This window comes from Polyodon spathula, chromosome 8 (genome assembly GCF_017654505.1).
Source record: "Polyodon spathula isolate WHYD16114869_AA chromosome 8, ASM1765450v1, whole genome shotgun sequence".
Lineage (NCBI taxonomy): Eukaryota > Metazoa > Chordata > Actinopteri > Acipenseriformes > Polyodontidae > Polyodon > Polyodon spathula.
Window position 1 is genome coordinate 24546274 of NC_054541.1, and position 15354 is coordinate 24561627.

A 15354-nucleotide genomic window follows, 5' to 3' on the forward strand; every position below is an offset into this window, starting at 1 on the left:
AGTGCAAATTTGATAGCAGATGCAGGCGGCCAGGTGAACACCATTCTTTACATACACCACACTATATAAAGCAGCATTATGGTGGTTTTGCACCCGCAAACCACTTTGCGTGTATCCTTACATCACCCCTTTTATGTATTCATTACTCTACTGTAACAAGTGTTTAAAACATTTTAGTTAAAAGCGCAGTAAAATACATTTGGATCAAAACCTGAATGTATATCCTGCACAATCCTTGTATGCCTCAGATAAGTCTATTAGTGATATCAATTATGTATTAACAACATTTATTTGGAAACACAACCCCCTGAATTTTTTTTTAATAAATCTGGTTTATTTATTGTTAAATATAATAGACTTTAGTCATGTGAACAATACATTTAAAACTGAATGGATAAAACAGCAATAGCACTATTGGGGTTATTATACCAAATTACATTTTCAATGAATTGGGGAATTTTAGAAACATAAGAAAAATATGAGAATGAGAAAAGGCCGTTCAGCCCATCAAGGTTCCTCCTACTGGGGGATGACACCACTAATTTAAAATGATCCCAGTGTTTGAGATCCTACTACTTCACCTGGTAGGCTAGTATGTGCATTTATAACAGTCTGTGCAAATATGTACTTCCTACCTTCTGTTCTAAACTTACTTTTACAGCTTCCACTTGTACCCTCTTGTTCTTCTCTCTGTGCTAAATTTGAAGCTGTCGGGTTAACTTTATCGATACCATTTATGATTTTAAAGACTTCAATGTAGTCTCCTCTTTCCCTTGTTTTTTCTTGGCTGAAGAGATTTAATTATTTGAGCCTGTCCTCGTAGCTCATGTCATTGAGTCCATGGTTTAGTCTAATTGCCCTTCTCTGTACCTTCTCAAGTGCAATTATGTCTTTTTTGTAGTTGATTGACCTGTACAATGTTTGGGGGTCTAACTAGGGCATTATGTAATCTTACCATAATCTCCCTAGACCATTTAAATGTACCAGTTCATCTACAAAGTGTAAATAGCATATACTTAAAACAAAGGCGCACAGTCTATTGTTAATTTAATCATACTGTTGCCAACATTTCTAATCATAAATCTAAATTCTTAAGGAAAAAAAAAATCATTTTTGTAACTTTAAAGCTGAGCTAAAAAAAATAATTTCCAATCAAATAGTCAAGCAGTAATTGAAAGTCTTAAAAACAGTAATTTTGTGTGAAACATGTTATTTGATTTAATATGTTTTCCTGTTTGGTTTTCATTGTTTTGCTGTGCTGTACACAGTCCCGTGTGTTTTTAGCCATGGTTTATACCTGTATTGTTGTTCGAAAAAGAAAATACATTTTAAAAATAATTGTATCCCACCCCCATCGCTCGCATTCACAGTACATTGAAAAATTACCATAGCAACCAATGCCAGCCCTCTTTCCCGCGCAATATTCCCTTCCTTATAAGGACAACAGAATGCGGCCACTATTGTACGTCACACGGGTATGTAAATTAATTTGATTGAAGAAAATGGTGGCATGGGACCAGCGCGTGCGCAGAATCAAATAATTTACTACAGAATTGCTTCGGAACAAGAGAGTGACGTAAATAACCAAGTTATCAAGCAAGAGGGGGGCGGCGGGTTCTGTTTCTGTATCGTGTAAGTGAGTTGGCAGAGTTTGGATTTGCATCTTGAAGACATCGTTTAGGCGATTACTTTTAAATATATTAAACAAGTAAGTAAGTCAGGGTTTTGACTTTAGTGCGCAGATTTGTTTTTTCCTTAATTTAAATTAATTGCGATGAATTCCAGTCCAAGAACAGACAGACAGCTTTTTATTATTATAATTTTAGTCTCGTCAGTATGCGTAACTTGTTAATCAAACTGTATTTGGGCTTACATACAGACTTAAGTTTAAAATGAAAATAATGGTACAATACGGTGCCGTTGTGCACGGTGAAATAGCCTTCAGGTTTTTCAAAGCTCGTGGTATTAATTTTGCAGAAAATGCACCACACTGTGTAATTGTCAGCGCTTTGTTTTATTTTCAGTAACGGGACAACGACATTTACTTCCTGTATTTATATGTCTTCTTTTAACAGTTAAAATGCAAATGATTGCCGGCTCGCGGATTGTTAAAATTACAAATAAAACATGCAGAACCTGTAGCAAGTGTTTACCTAGAAAATGATCTGCTAATATATACACGAAACCGAGAATATCGTTTTCTGCTAGCGTGAATCAATGTTTTGTTTTGTTTTTGTTTGTTTTTTTTTTTTTTTTTTTTGGCTACCTCTTTTTTGCTGACTAGTACACACAAGCAATTGGGAAGCCCCCGGGTTTGCATAACTTGGATACTGGTACATTCTGTATGAATTCAGTTTCAAACATGAGGTTTGTTTAAGTCTTGATTTGTGTGGCTTTGGTGCTAGATTTCCATTTCACTGCACGTTCTTTGATTGGAATGTGGCGCCGATGGCACCACAGCATGTTTGTGGTCCTTTTAAATCTACTCATAAATTGTACACTTGGTGAATTCAGGAAGAGTAATGCAATGGTTTCGCATCATTAGTGATGTTTGTAATTAAATTGTACTTTTTTTCTGCGTGTTTTTAATTGAGTATAATGTGCATACATATTGAGTGGTGAATGCGTCTTGCCAGTTCAAAAGGGGGTGTTGCTGCAAACTGAAAGTTGATGTATTTTCTTGTGGTTGTAAATTTAAATTGGACTTTAATATGACGCTAAAATGCGACTTGAAGGTTAAAGGAAAGCTTTGTGCATTCAATGTCATTAAATTGCCAAATATTCGGTTTCACGTCTTTCTGCTCGTGTCATGCTGCTCATAACTAGATGCTGCACGATTGAAAACAAAGAGCGTCGTGCGCATCTGGCTTAAACAATGTTTAATATTAAAATATTGTAACAATTTTAAAGTGAACAAGTAAGAATCGTGTTACACTTGTTATATTGTATACAAATTGTCGCAGAAACTTGGGGTGGGGATCTGCTGTGTATTTAAAAATGGTTGCGCATGTATGAGCTGCGACCAGCCAAGCCTGATGTAAATAGTTGTAGGCGGTGATTGTCGTCTTCTGCCATATGCACATTTAAAGGCTGCTGGTGTAATATTTGACTGGTTGTTGTTGTTTTTTTTTTTTCGAACCCTATCGTTTATCTTAATATTTTGTAGTTGTCCCGCTGTGTGTTCGTTTTTAATTTCCGCAATTGTAGTGTTTATAGCATAGCATCTAAACCTCCTTTTAAATAAAGTGAAAGCCATGTTGAATTACGTAAGGTTTTATATTACAGCCAGTTTCTGTATGCTAGTAATACACATGGCACTTTTTCTTGCTTTGTTCAACTAGCAGTTCACTTGTCCCTCTGTAGTCGGCTACATAGTATGTCAATATACAGTGTATTCTACGGGGGGGGGGGGGGGGGAATACCTTATGGTACAGTACTTTACCCAGTGCATATTATAGGAACAAATCCCTTACTGGAGACTATCTGCCCGAGAAATTGCCACACGTTAACAACTATCCAGACAATGTAGCGATTATAAATTGTCTTTAATTGTTCGTTTCTTATTATGTGCAAAGTATAACGTATGCCCCAGTTTCGTTGAAGTATTGTAAATATTTGAAGACAGGTGTTTTCTACTATATTCTAATTTGGGTGTGTTATTGAACGTGGATCATTATTTAAAGTGCATGCTACGGTGTTTAGCTGGTGCATGTCTTGACATACATTCATTTTATTAGCTCTTCTATACAACATCCCTCTGACCTATTTTTGATTTGGGTCAGGTCAATGAATCTCTTCAAATGTACACAAGCCATGCACCAACTAGCGTTTTTTTTTTGTTCTACAGGGAAGATGTTTGGATTCCATAAGCCAAAGATGTACCGGAGTATAGATGGGTGCTGTATCTGCAGAGCCAAGTCCTCAAGCTCTCGCTTTACTGACAGCAAGCGGTATGAAAAGGACTTTCACAGTTGTTTTGGGTAAGTTATAACCATGCACATTTGTTTGTGGGAGTATGTGAACCTGAATCTCTTTCTAAAATAGATGGTAGATACGTGTGTGTGTGTGTGTGTGTGTGTGTGTGTGTGTGGTGGGGGTTCTTATTTTATTTTTTCAATGGCAATTTATAGAACAGGTTGGCTGCCACAAGTTGTTCCAGCAAATTGCTTATATTTAGATGCTTGCAGACAGTAGGGACCTAGTCTGAAACAAACAGAACTAAATGAGGCCAGCAGCAGTTCTTTTTAACAGTCGCATAGATCATGTTTTTGTTATTTGTAAATAAATAATGTATTTAGATCAACTTGTCATATGGGAACATGTAACTAATTCTAATCCAGAGAGTGTCAAAGATTTAAAATAAATACCTAGATAGTATTGTATTACTGTTATTATTGCCCAGTATGAAGTAGAACAGTCAGGTGCTGTCATTATTGTAGTATTATACACCATATTCAATGAGGATATGAACACTACTGTGAAGAGCATGCCATACAAAGGCTGTGAGGCCAAAATCTGTTGCAGCATTTATGACAGCATGTCATTGATTTGGATGATATACAGTGTATGTGGAAGTTTAAGTCTAATATTTAACATGATGGGACACCTAGGTGTCACTTTTAACAATACAGTGCCAGTTATTATCCTGTTTTAATTTACGGACCAAAATATGTTAATATGCTCATTTTTTAGGCTGCATGAAAATCGTTCTGGAGAAATCTGTAACGCTTGTGTGCTACTTGTGAAGAGGTGGAAGAAGCTACCGGTGGGATCTAAAAAGAACTGGAATCACGTATGTACTTTTTAAAGTTAGATTTATAAAAAGAAGACTATCTGTACTCTGGTTTTTTTTGTGCTGAGGTCATCTCTGTGATGTACTGTTTATTCAGTACATTATATGGCTTTTTGTAAATTGTTTAAATTAAACAATTTAGCTTTGTAAATTCTGTTGTTTATAAAATCAGCTTTATAGTGCTGAAGATTAATAAAAAGTACTCCTAAAAATAAATAAATAAATAATGGTAATAATTTAGAAAGGGGCAGCATACAAATCTAATATGAGGCATTTTCAACAACAAGAAGAGATTTTCTGAAATTAATCGGAGTTGATCTACCTCGGAAGTGACGAATAGCAATTTGTCCCACGCAAACACGGTTTAGGTTTGTTTTTTTCTAACTCTATGACCTGTTCAATGGTCAGTTAATGTAATGTTTACATGTTCCAGTAGTTAATAGTCTCTAATGTTTCTTGTATTGCATTATTTAAAATATCAAACATACATTATACTGGGCCAGTAGAATTTGTGTGGGACCAGTGGATTCTTTCATCCATCAGCCATGATGGCTAGTGGATGGAAATGTCTATTTCTGTCATATGCTGACATGCAGTTTGCAGTCCTAAACGTCTGAATATTTATGAACAGGGTCCAATGAAATTCACAAACCACTGTAGTGTTAGGTTGTGTTAATATGTTGCTCCATGTCAGGGAGACTTCTGCTGTTTTACATATTTACAACATGCTGGTGTGACCTGGAGACTTGCCAGGAATAATTAAGATGGCAAACATGCATAGCTTCTTGGAACAGCAGACTATGGAGCTCTCACCACTTTGTAAACATGCTTTATATATTATATACAGATAAATGCATAGCTTGAGATGTACCTCGGATTCAATTAAATGTTTTTAATTATTGTATGGATCCAGTCAATAGAGTTGTGCACTTCTGTATGAATATTAATTCTCTCTTGGTACTTTCTCCTGCAGTCGGCTTCCGATTGCTTCTTAACGTTTACCGGCCATCATCTCACTGAAAGCATTTTTATATAAATGCAAGAACGGTTTTTGCAAGAACATGTGATTTGGGATTTACTTAAAAACAAAACTTCAATACCAAATGTATTTAAACATCGTGCAGTACAACTTCAGGTAACTAAACTGTGTGGATTGAAGGAGTGTGGTTGGTTTGTTTTCTGGATATCTGTTGAACCCTGAAAGCAACAGGGACACATTGCAAGGCTGTAAACTACTGTTGCAAGTGGCTAGCTTTGTCGACTTTTAAAAGCACAAGCGCCAGATATAAGCCGTTGTGATCTGCAAAACCGAAACAAACATCTAACCTGTTAAAAATAAGAATCATACTTTTAGGACCAGGTATTGGTCCGGACTTTTGGATGCACTTGTACTTAAATTTTAGTTTGAATGGGATGCATGATTTTGCTGCTGGGAAACAATTTTATCTAATCATTCTTTTTTTTTCTTTGGGGAGTTTCAGGTGGTAGATGCAAGAGGTGGACCAAGTTTAAAAACTGCCGTAAAGACAAAGAAAATGAAGTCTCTGACCAGAAGAATAAGGTCAGGCCAGATCAGCAAACTCAAGAAGGGATTAAAACGACAAAGTAAGAACTGATGCAGCAGCTTCCTCCAATTTTTGTTTCTATTGTGAATAAATAAACCGATTGTAAATGAGCAGTATATGTTCACTTTTGGCTTTTATTGATGCTGATCATATTAAACGTGTTAAGTGATATTTCTGCTTTCAGCTGACCAAAAAAAAAAAAATAGTAATAATTTATAAGCATACAAGGGAGCATTTACTACATAGATTATATTTTCTTAGGATCAGGGGACTACATCATTCTAATTCTAGACCTTTTTTTCAAGCTGTTAGTGTGTTAGGTACAGTGTCTTGCAATGTGACAAGTATTTGTTTTTATTGGTAATTTTTTAAAATTTGTTTCTGTTTAACTATTTCCAGATTCTGATGCCCACAGTACCACATCAAGTGCCTCCCCAGCTCAGTCCCCAAGCTACAGCAATCACTCCGACGAGGGATCTGACACAGAGCTGGGCACAGGCTCCGGCAGGATGCCCGTCTTCTCCTTCCTTGACCTTACATACTGGAAAAGGTAACGGATGAAAGAACGCCCAAGCCTCCTACTTAAACGTCCATTCATATTGATTAAAGTTTTTCAGAACCCTTCCTGGAAAATACATAGCTTTGATTTATTTATTTTTTTAATGTTTTTGTTGGGTTTCTGATTTGTCTAATTGACGCCCACTGCATCAGCATTTGTATGCAGTTAGGGTGCTTGAATTATCTGTATGTCTTTGCACATGTACAGTAAAAATGTGCCTTGCAATACTACTCCATTTTAATCCAATTTCAAGGTTCTTTGTAAAAATGTTGCTCAAGTTAATAAATCAAAACCATGAACCTGGTAGCCGCTACCGACTCCTCTGTTACACTTGAAACACAAGGTCACAGAGGAGGAAGACACTAAAGTTCACTTTTCACCTCTTCCCCCCCCCCCCCCCCCCCCCCCCCCCCCCCCCCCCCCCCCCCCAGACAGAAGGTGTGTTGCGGGATAATCTACAAGGGCCGTTTTGGTGAGGTCCTTATTGATCCCCATCTCTTCAAACCCTGTTGCAGCAATAAAAAGGAGGTGGTAGAAACCCAGAATACACAAGGCCTGCTGTCCCCATCAATCATAAAAGAGGAGGATGAAGAGTGGTGACCCACTACACCCACAGTTCCTGAATCGGTGGAATTCTGAAAAAGCTTTGGGTGGTTTGAGCAGATCAAACACTATTTTTTTAATTCCCCCCCCAGTTGTCGGTTGGGGGGAGTTCCTGAAGGCAAAAAAAGCCGGAAGGACTGCACTGGGACTCGATGCTGACATGTGGTTTGCGCTATTTGTTGGATACACTACACCTACTTAAGTAATTCATACGGGTATTTACAATTGGGGGGGGGGGGGGGGGGGGGGGGGGGGGGGGGGCTCTAGAACAGGGGAATAACTGCAGTGGTCCTGTACAGCTGGTTATAAAGGAAAGAACCACTGTTTCCTCCACTTTAAGATTTGCAGACAACTTTAGAGCAATTTCTATATGTGCATTAGCAGTTCACACAAACAATGTTTCAGAAGTGAACTTAAATAATGTATTTGCAGTGGCAGTCTGCAAATGGCAAATTACACTGTATTATCCCAGTCCAGTGCACCCTACAGCTATGGCCAAAACTTTTGTATCACCTAGTATTTTGCATGCCTTGGAGAATTGGAACCTCTCCAGGTTTTTGTTTCAACCAGTTTTTAAACATAATGTAAAGCGCTTTTCAAATCAGCTAAACCGCCAAAACTGTTTCTCAATTCTGTGTCTGAAGCGTGATTTTTTTAATTGTTACTGTATTTGTAGTACTGTACACGTGTGTAATATTGTATATGGAAGATTAACCCTTTTGTTAAAAAATGAATTTATAAAAGCAAAGGACATTTCTGTATTTTATTCAGACTCTGTAAAGCTTAAAAAGAAAAAGTGGGGGGTGAGGGGTCTCCTGGCCTGTAAGTTTGTCAGTCAGATTTCTGGTAATCAATATAACCTGCATTTTCCTACTCTTTTAGTGTGTTGGAAACAATTTGTCAGTTTAATAACGTTGACCTAGTGGTGTCAACGTTTCTAATACCATCGAATCCTCAGGTGATGGTAAATAGTTTTGCAGGATTTTGGCAACATAAAATAAAAAGGTCCAGGCCAGACCTGCAGTGTTGCATTTGTTTGGCCGGTCAGGTTTAATATGCGATTTTGTATCTTGATGGTATTGACAGTGTAGAAACATTTACTTAAATTTTGCGGTCAAAGAGAATGCTCCGGTTTGCAAGGGATTTTACAGCTGTTTTTATCATGAGAAAGCGATTGACCCTGCCCTTAAAGTCATGCTGCCAAAAGGACGTCCTTTTGCTGTTTCACGATGTATTCACATGACAGTGTCACAGTCATGACTGTAGAGATGATTTTCACATGCATGTAAACTCAGCCAATGAGTATTGTTTAAGCCTTATCACATACTGGAATCTTTCCAGACTACTGTAACCTATTGATGTTGTATATATGTACCAGAATCATACATTTTATCCCCCCCCCCCCCCCCCCCCCCCCCCCCCAAATTCATTTAGTATATATTTGTCTAAATAATTACTTTTTTTAAATAAGTGTGGTTGTGTTGTATTAGTGTTCTAATTAAAAATTCCAATAATGCAAGCCCTTACCCCAGGGAAATAGAAGTTTTCTAGTTGATACCTGCAGAGAGCTGCAAGTAGTCCTCTTTGTGGGGTGAGCTGCAAGCTTCTCCAGTTGCATCAGAATTTACACATGCAGCCTGTAAATAAAATAATGCAATAATTAAATAAATAGGGTTTGGACACTTTAGCCAATTCTTCAACACATTTACCAGGAGCTACCACATAAATCATATAAATATGTTGCTGTTTTGCGAAATTGAATGTGACTCTGCTGAAGACTGATTTTAAATGATGTTCATGGGTAGGTTGGCCAGTTGTCATTATTGATGGGTAACTAGGTCCTGTCACATGCCATCATTCATGGTTAAAACATGTTGGCAGCTATTTCATTCACTTTTTCTTTTAATGTTATTTCCTGTCACTATTAAATGCAGCTTCCCCTTAAATTTCAGATAAATGCTAGAAATGTTAGAAAACAGCAATTCCAACAGTAATAATGAAATGTTTATTTTGTTTCCTTTTTGCAGTAATGTGATTGCAATCCAGTCCATATGCTAGTGGTATTCTGTACAGCAGTACTGGGCATGCACTCTGAAATGGTATCGTTGGTTGCTGCTGCAGTAAACTGGAATTGTTGAATTTAGGGAAAATATTGTAATAATGGACCTCCTTTATTGCTGTTATTTATTATTTTGTATTTATTTGTAGTTAAACTTCAACCCCTGACTGTTTGTTGTACCTTTTTATAGTGTGCTTTAATTTGTGCTTTTATGGATGTTGTGTTGGGAGATATATAATTTGTAATCCTGTATGAAATGAATACATTAAGCTAATGCTGTTAAAATCTGAACGTTGTATTTATTTTGCACTTATTCACCAGTTTGGGTACCTGTATAATACCAAAACAGTAATTTGGTCAGGACTCCCAGTAACCCAACTTCCAGCATGAATTATTGACCTCCTGTCAGCAGTGAAGTGTCTGTTAGTTGTAGTCTGAGCATGTACGTAGCGATGCACATTGTATTCATGTATTTAGATATCTATCGAGACAGTTTTGTATTTTTATACATATTGTACTTTTCTATTTGTGCTATAATAAAGTAGACCACTTTGTAAATTGTTTCAATGTATATTCCTTTGTGTGCAATTCCAATCTATTTCAAATATGAAATCTACTCCGACACCTCCCTTGCAAGACTTGGTATTCCCTTAGAGGTTTGCTTTCTGGAGTTAGTTCTCCTTTGTATTGGTGCTTATATATGACCAGTGCATTTTGAGCTGTGAGAGTGAATCTAATCCTGAAATATGTTGAATGGATACACAAACACACCGGTTTTTATGGTTTATTGGTGATTAGAATAATTTATTGAACCACAATTACCTAAAAAAAAAAAAAAAAAAAAAGCATACAATTACACGTTCTACTACAGTATAACATTAGGAAGTGTTTAATCTGTCCACAAGATGGAGGTAGTATACTGCTAAAATTTAGCCATTGCCTGGCAGCAAGAAGGTACATTCTTGTCATTTGAAATATGGTTCTTGGAATTGTAGATTACCCATGATGTCTTAATTGTTTCATTAAATATTACTTATTTAATGGTGATGTACAGTATATCACTAAGATTAATTTCAAGTAGACAGGCTACATGTTTTTAAAAATGGATGTATTGCTAATTTTAAATACATTTCACGAGTTACAACACTGAAGGTATCATAGGATTAGTTTGAAATAAATTCTTATGTTTAATTATAAACTGGGTTACAGCTTCTTTTTTTTTTTTTTTTTTTTTTAAGTGTTATAGTTGATGTCGATTTTTCCAAATCGTTACATATGAACTGACCTTGTTCCGATAATGTTTGTGATTTGATTTGCAATTCCTTTTAAACAAGTAAATTATATCATGATTATATCAATGGGAGTCAAGAAGAGCTACTTCCTTGTAGTGACCCCTGGGCAACATCTCTGACGGCAAAAAGCTCTTCAAATCAAACTTACCATGCAGTGCTTAAGCAAAGCAATGTTGGGCTTGGCTAGTACTTGGATGGAAGACCACCTGGGAATACTGAGTGCTGTAGGCTGCATGTTAAGCTCATAAGCATATATATGTTATAATATATATAATATATATATATATATTATATCTATATATATAATATATATAATGTAGTTACTTTCCCAATAGATTTGTAAAAAAAAAAAAAAATAATAATAATAAAATACTCATTCAAATGTTAATTTGTTTTGTTGTCATGTGATGTACTGAGGTATGTTATGGAAGGGTAAGTGGTTGTAGCACTCTGTGGCTTGTGGTCCAGTGTAGTGTTACTTTGCATTACATGTTAAAACATGGTATGCTATAGGGTTGGGCGTGCTCCGTAACCTGGAACCAGCTTCAAGATCTGGAGCTGAGGTCCTGGAGCTGCTCTACTCTAATACCTTACATAAAACCCTCTGATATATTAAATCCAATTTACTTGAATTAACAGAATATGTAACTTCATAGGTAATGTTATGTGTTGGGGGGGGGGTGATGAAATAAAAGCAGTTCTCACACCAGCTATTAGTATATAACATATTATTTGTATTTATTTTAATCCTATGACACCTTCCCTTTCTTAGTTCCAGAACTGATTCTGTCATCTCAGTGCACACCTCTTGTAAAACACTTGCAAAATAAGGCAAGTCTATTTTCACTCTACACTCTTCAAATTATTTTAAAATGATGTAATTTTAACTAAACCCTTACTCTGCCTAAATTCACCTCGTTTTATAGCAATCTGTTTTCAGAAATGGTGTCCTGACTTTTGATTGGCCAAACGTCTGATTGTCAAAAATCACCTGACTCCAACACAACTTCACTACTTGTTTATTTATGATGAGAAATATTTTGAGTGACAATCCCATTAGCCCCACCCAGATGCTCCAGTTTAACATCTTGTATCAGTACCACTTCAGTATTCTCTATATCAACATGGCTGAGGCACAGGGAGAGCAAACTGAGGTATGTTACGAAGATGTTGCCAGCCAATTTCAACATTTACAGCAGGGCAGAACACAATGCAAGCTATGCCATGATAATCTGAGTGAGAAGATTAATTATAAAATTAATATTGACATACTCAATCTACAGTATTGTTACATTATTATTGCTGTCCACAGTATAGTTACTTTAGTGTATTAATTGTGAACAAGTCTCCAAATAACTAATAAGTAAAATTTAGAACTTAGAACATAAGTACTTTATTGAAGATGTAAAACATGCATGTGGCAGGCTGACGAGTGGAAAGAGGCCCAGAGACAGACTGCAGTTCAAAAAAAATAACTATTTTATTATAAATAAACACAAAAATGAAAGGGCACAAGGGCCAAAACAAAGCAATTTAAACACAAAGAAAGACAAAAAGCAAAACTTACAAAAATAACAATTTCCAGGCTGGGCAATGCCTTCACTGGATTCAAACTTTCCAAACAACCAAAAAAAAAACCCAACCTGCTTCCTCAGCTCCCTCTCTCCAAATGAGAAGCAGAGGTCTCCTTTTATATCAGGTGGCTGGGCGCTGATTGATCGTTAATTAACCTAATCAACCCCAGCCACCTGAACATAATAAACCCAGGCAGGTAGGGGAAGTTAACCCCATCCCTGCCAATTTAAAGGGCAGAGCTTTGCTCTGCCACAATGCAATTGTGGATACTGGCTTAATGTTCTGCAAAACAATATATTTACCAATACTTTAAAAGTTATTTCTGTAACTAATCAGTACTTTTGGAATATATGTATTTTTAAAGGATTACTAGTTGTTAACAGAAAACGATCCATAAACATTAATTGTGAAAAACTAATTTTCATCTGTCGTTTTATATTAGCAGTCAAGTATATTTTCTCTTTTTTGTTTACTTTAGAAGGATAGAACTAGACTGTTATTGAATATTCTATTATCACATTTATTTATTTTAAATAAAATTTACAAAGCTTTTCAATAATAACTGTAGTTTTAGTCATACTTAATGTATTACTGTTATTTATGAAAGCATTGTTTTTAAAGGACATTTTTCTTACTTTCATTTTGCATAAAATAAATATCTTCAGTGTTTGGAAGATGTCAGCCCATAGCTACCCTTTTTAAGAAGTCACTGAGTGCTTGGTATGCTTATGCTAAGGTGTATCTGACTGAAACTGGATCTGAACCACAGAAAATTCCAAGGGACTGTTACAAGATTGAACTCAAGCTTTCCAACGATTGAAAAAGTGGTCCAGCAAGCAGAACAATTAAAGATTCTAGCTGTGAAACTGAAGAGACCAGCACTAAACATTACTGCTCAACATAAGATGCTCCTAGAAGAAGTGTGTGAGATGCTCAAGCCATTCCAGTAAGCCAGCACAACTCTCTTTGCAGTACCCAACTGCATCTCTCCTTGTCTCTATAGTGGTTGGAATTCGCAGAGCACTTGGGAAGCTTAAAACTGAATCTGAATCTGGCTTGAAGGTGAAAGACTATCTTTTGAGTCAAATCTCAGCAAGGTTATCAAGCTTAGAGAATGATTTTGATTGCCAGATATCAACCTTCCTCGATCCACAGTTTAAAAACCTCTCTTCGACAGTGAGCAAAAAGAAGCTGTGACCAAAGGCTTGTCTTGTTCTATGTGGACCTGCTGAAAGTGATCCACTTCCACCCAAGATAGCACATACATCTGAAAGCATCTATGAGCTTTCTGACAGCAGCCCTGAAGACAATGATACCATAGAAGGATTTGCTTTGCACAATGAGCGGAAGGTACCCAAAGTTTTAGAACACCCCCATTTTTCTAGTTTTTATTGAAATTTAAGCAGTTCAAGTCCAGTGAATAACCTGAAATGGTACAAAGGTAAGCGGTAAACTGCCAGAGGTTAAAGAAAATGTTTAGGTTACCAAAAACTGAAAAATAATGTACATTTCAGAGTTATACAAAAAGGCATTTTTCAGGGAACAAGTAATGGGTTAACAACTTACAGCTGTTCTGCAGCAATGGAAGTAAATTAAGCCTTGAAAGTTGATGCTAACAATTCCTACAGGTGACCAAACTTTTGTTGATTTCACCGTGTAACAATTTTTTTTTTTTTTGGTTCCTGGGTAGTAAGTGTTATTTCCTAATTGCTTATGCCTCAAAAGTATAGAAAATGGCTATTATTCTCCACAAACTTTGCTTTTGTGACCAGGACAGTGATATTTTGAAATTTACCTATTTTCCAGAAGATTCCAGATAGATTCAGTGCTGAGTAAACTTGGAGTAACTTCTAGAACTTTCTAGAACTTTCCAGTAATATAAATAGTAGTATAAATACAGGGGCCTTAAGCCCACCAGTTCAGTTTAATTCCAGCTGCCTAAATGGATACATATCTGCATTTTTCTGAGATGGCATCAAGAGGCTGCAATGGTAGCATTCCTGATGGGTCTCCAAGGCGGTTTAATCAAGTTTCCCTGCTATCTTTGCCTTTGGGACAGCAGGGACACCAAGGCACACTACCACAGGCGGGACTGGCCACAGCAGATCGATTTCTCTGTGGGGAAGAATAATGTCAAGTGGGAACCACTGGTGGACCCCCGGAAGGTGCTGATGCCACCACTGCACATCAAATTGGGCCTTATGAAACAATTTGTCAGAGCTCTAGATAAGGAGTCAGCAGCCTTCAAGTACCTTCAAGACTTCTTCCCTAAGCTGTCTGAGGCAAAGGTCAAAGCCGGTGTCTTCGTAGGACCACAGATAAAGAAGATCCTGGAGTGCAATGAATTCCCCAAGAAGCTCACTAGTAAGGAGAAAGCGGCTTGGAACAGCTTTGTCGCAGTGGTTCGGGGCTTCCTGGGCAATCACAAGGCCGAAAACTATGTGGAGCTGGTTGAGACTCTGGTGAAGCACTACGGCACAATGGGCTGTAGGATGTCCCTCAAAGTCCATATCCTTGATGCTCATCTTGATAAATTCAAGGAGAACATGGGAGCGTACTCTGAGGAGCAAGGCGAGCGCTTCCACCAGGATATACTAGACTTTGAACGCCACTACCAAGGACAGTATAACAAGAATATGATGGGAGACTACATTTGGGGGCTGATTAGTGAAAGTGATTTACAGTATAATCGTAAATCTCGAAAAACTACTCACTTCTAAATCTTTTGTAGTCATTTTTGTATTACTTTAGTATAAATACATGTTAATTTGAATTCATATGTTGTTTTTTTCTGACTTTATGTGAACGAAAAGACTGTTTTCTCATTGGAAATAGGTGCATTTCAAAATATCACTGTCCTGGTCACAAAAGCAAAGTTTGTGGGGAATAATAGCCATTTTCTACACTTT

General features: G+C 36.9%; 1 protein-coding gene across 1 annotated transcript; it reads left to right on the forward strand.

The window, feature by feature from the left end:
* The first annotated feature begins 1602 nt into the window (after positions 1-1602).
* Positions 1603-7604, forward strand: LOC121320238 (SIN3-HDAC complex-associated factor-like). Its single transcript, XM_041258490.1, has 6 exons — positions 1603-1708; positions 3848-3980; positions 4693-4792; positions 6274-6397; positions 6757-6907; positions 7348-7604. Exons 2-6 carry the CDS (start codon positions 3853-3855, stop codon positions 7514-7516), a joined length of 672 nt encoding a protein of 223 aa, XP_041114424.1. The 5' UTR covers positions 1603-1708; positions 3848-3852; the 3' UTR covers positions 7517-7604.
* Positions 7605-15354: the final 7750 nt, after the last annotated feature.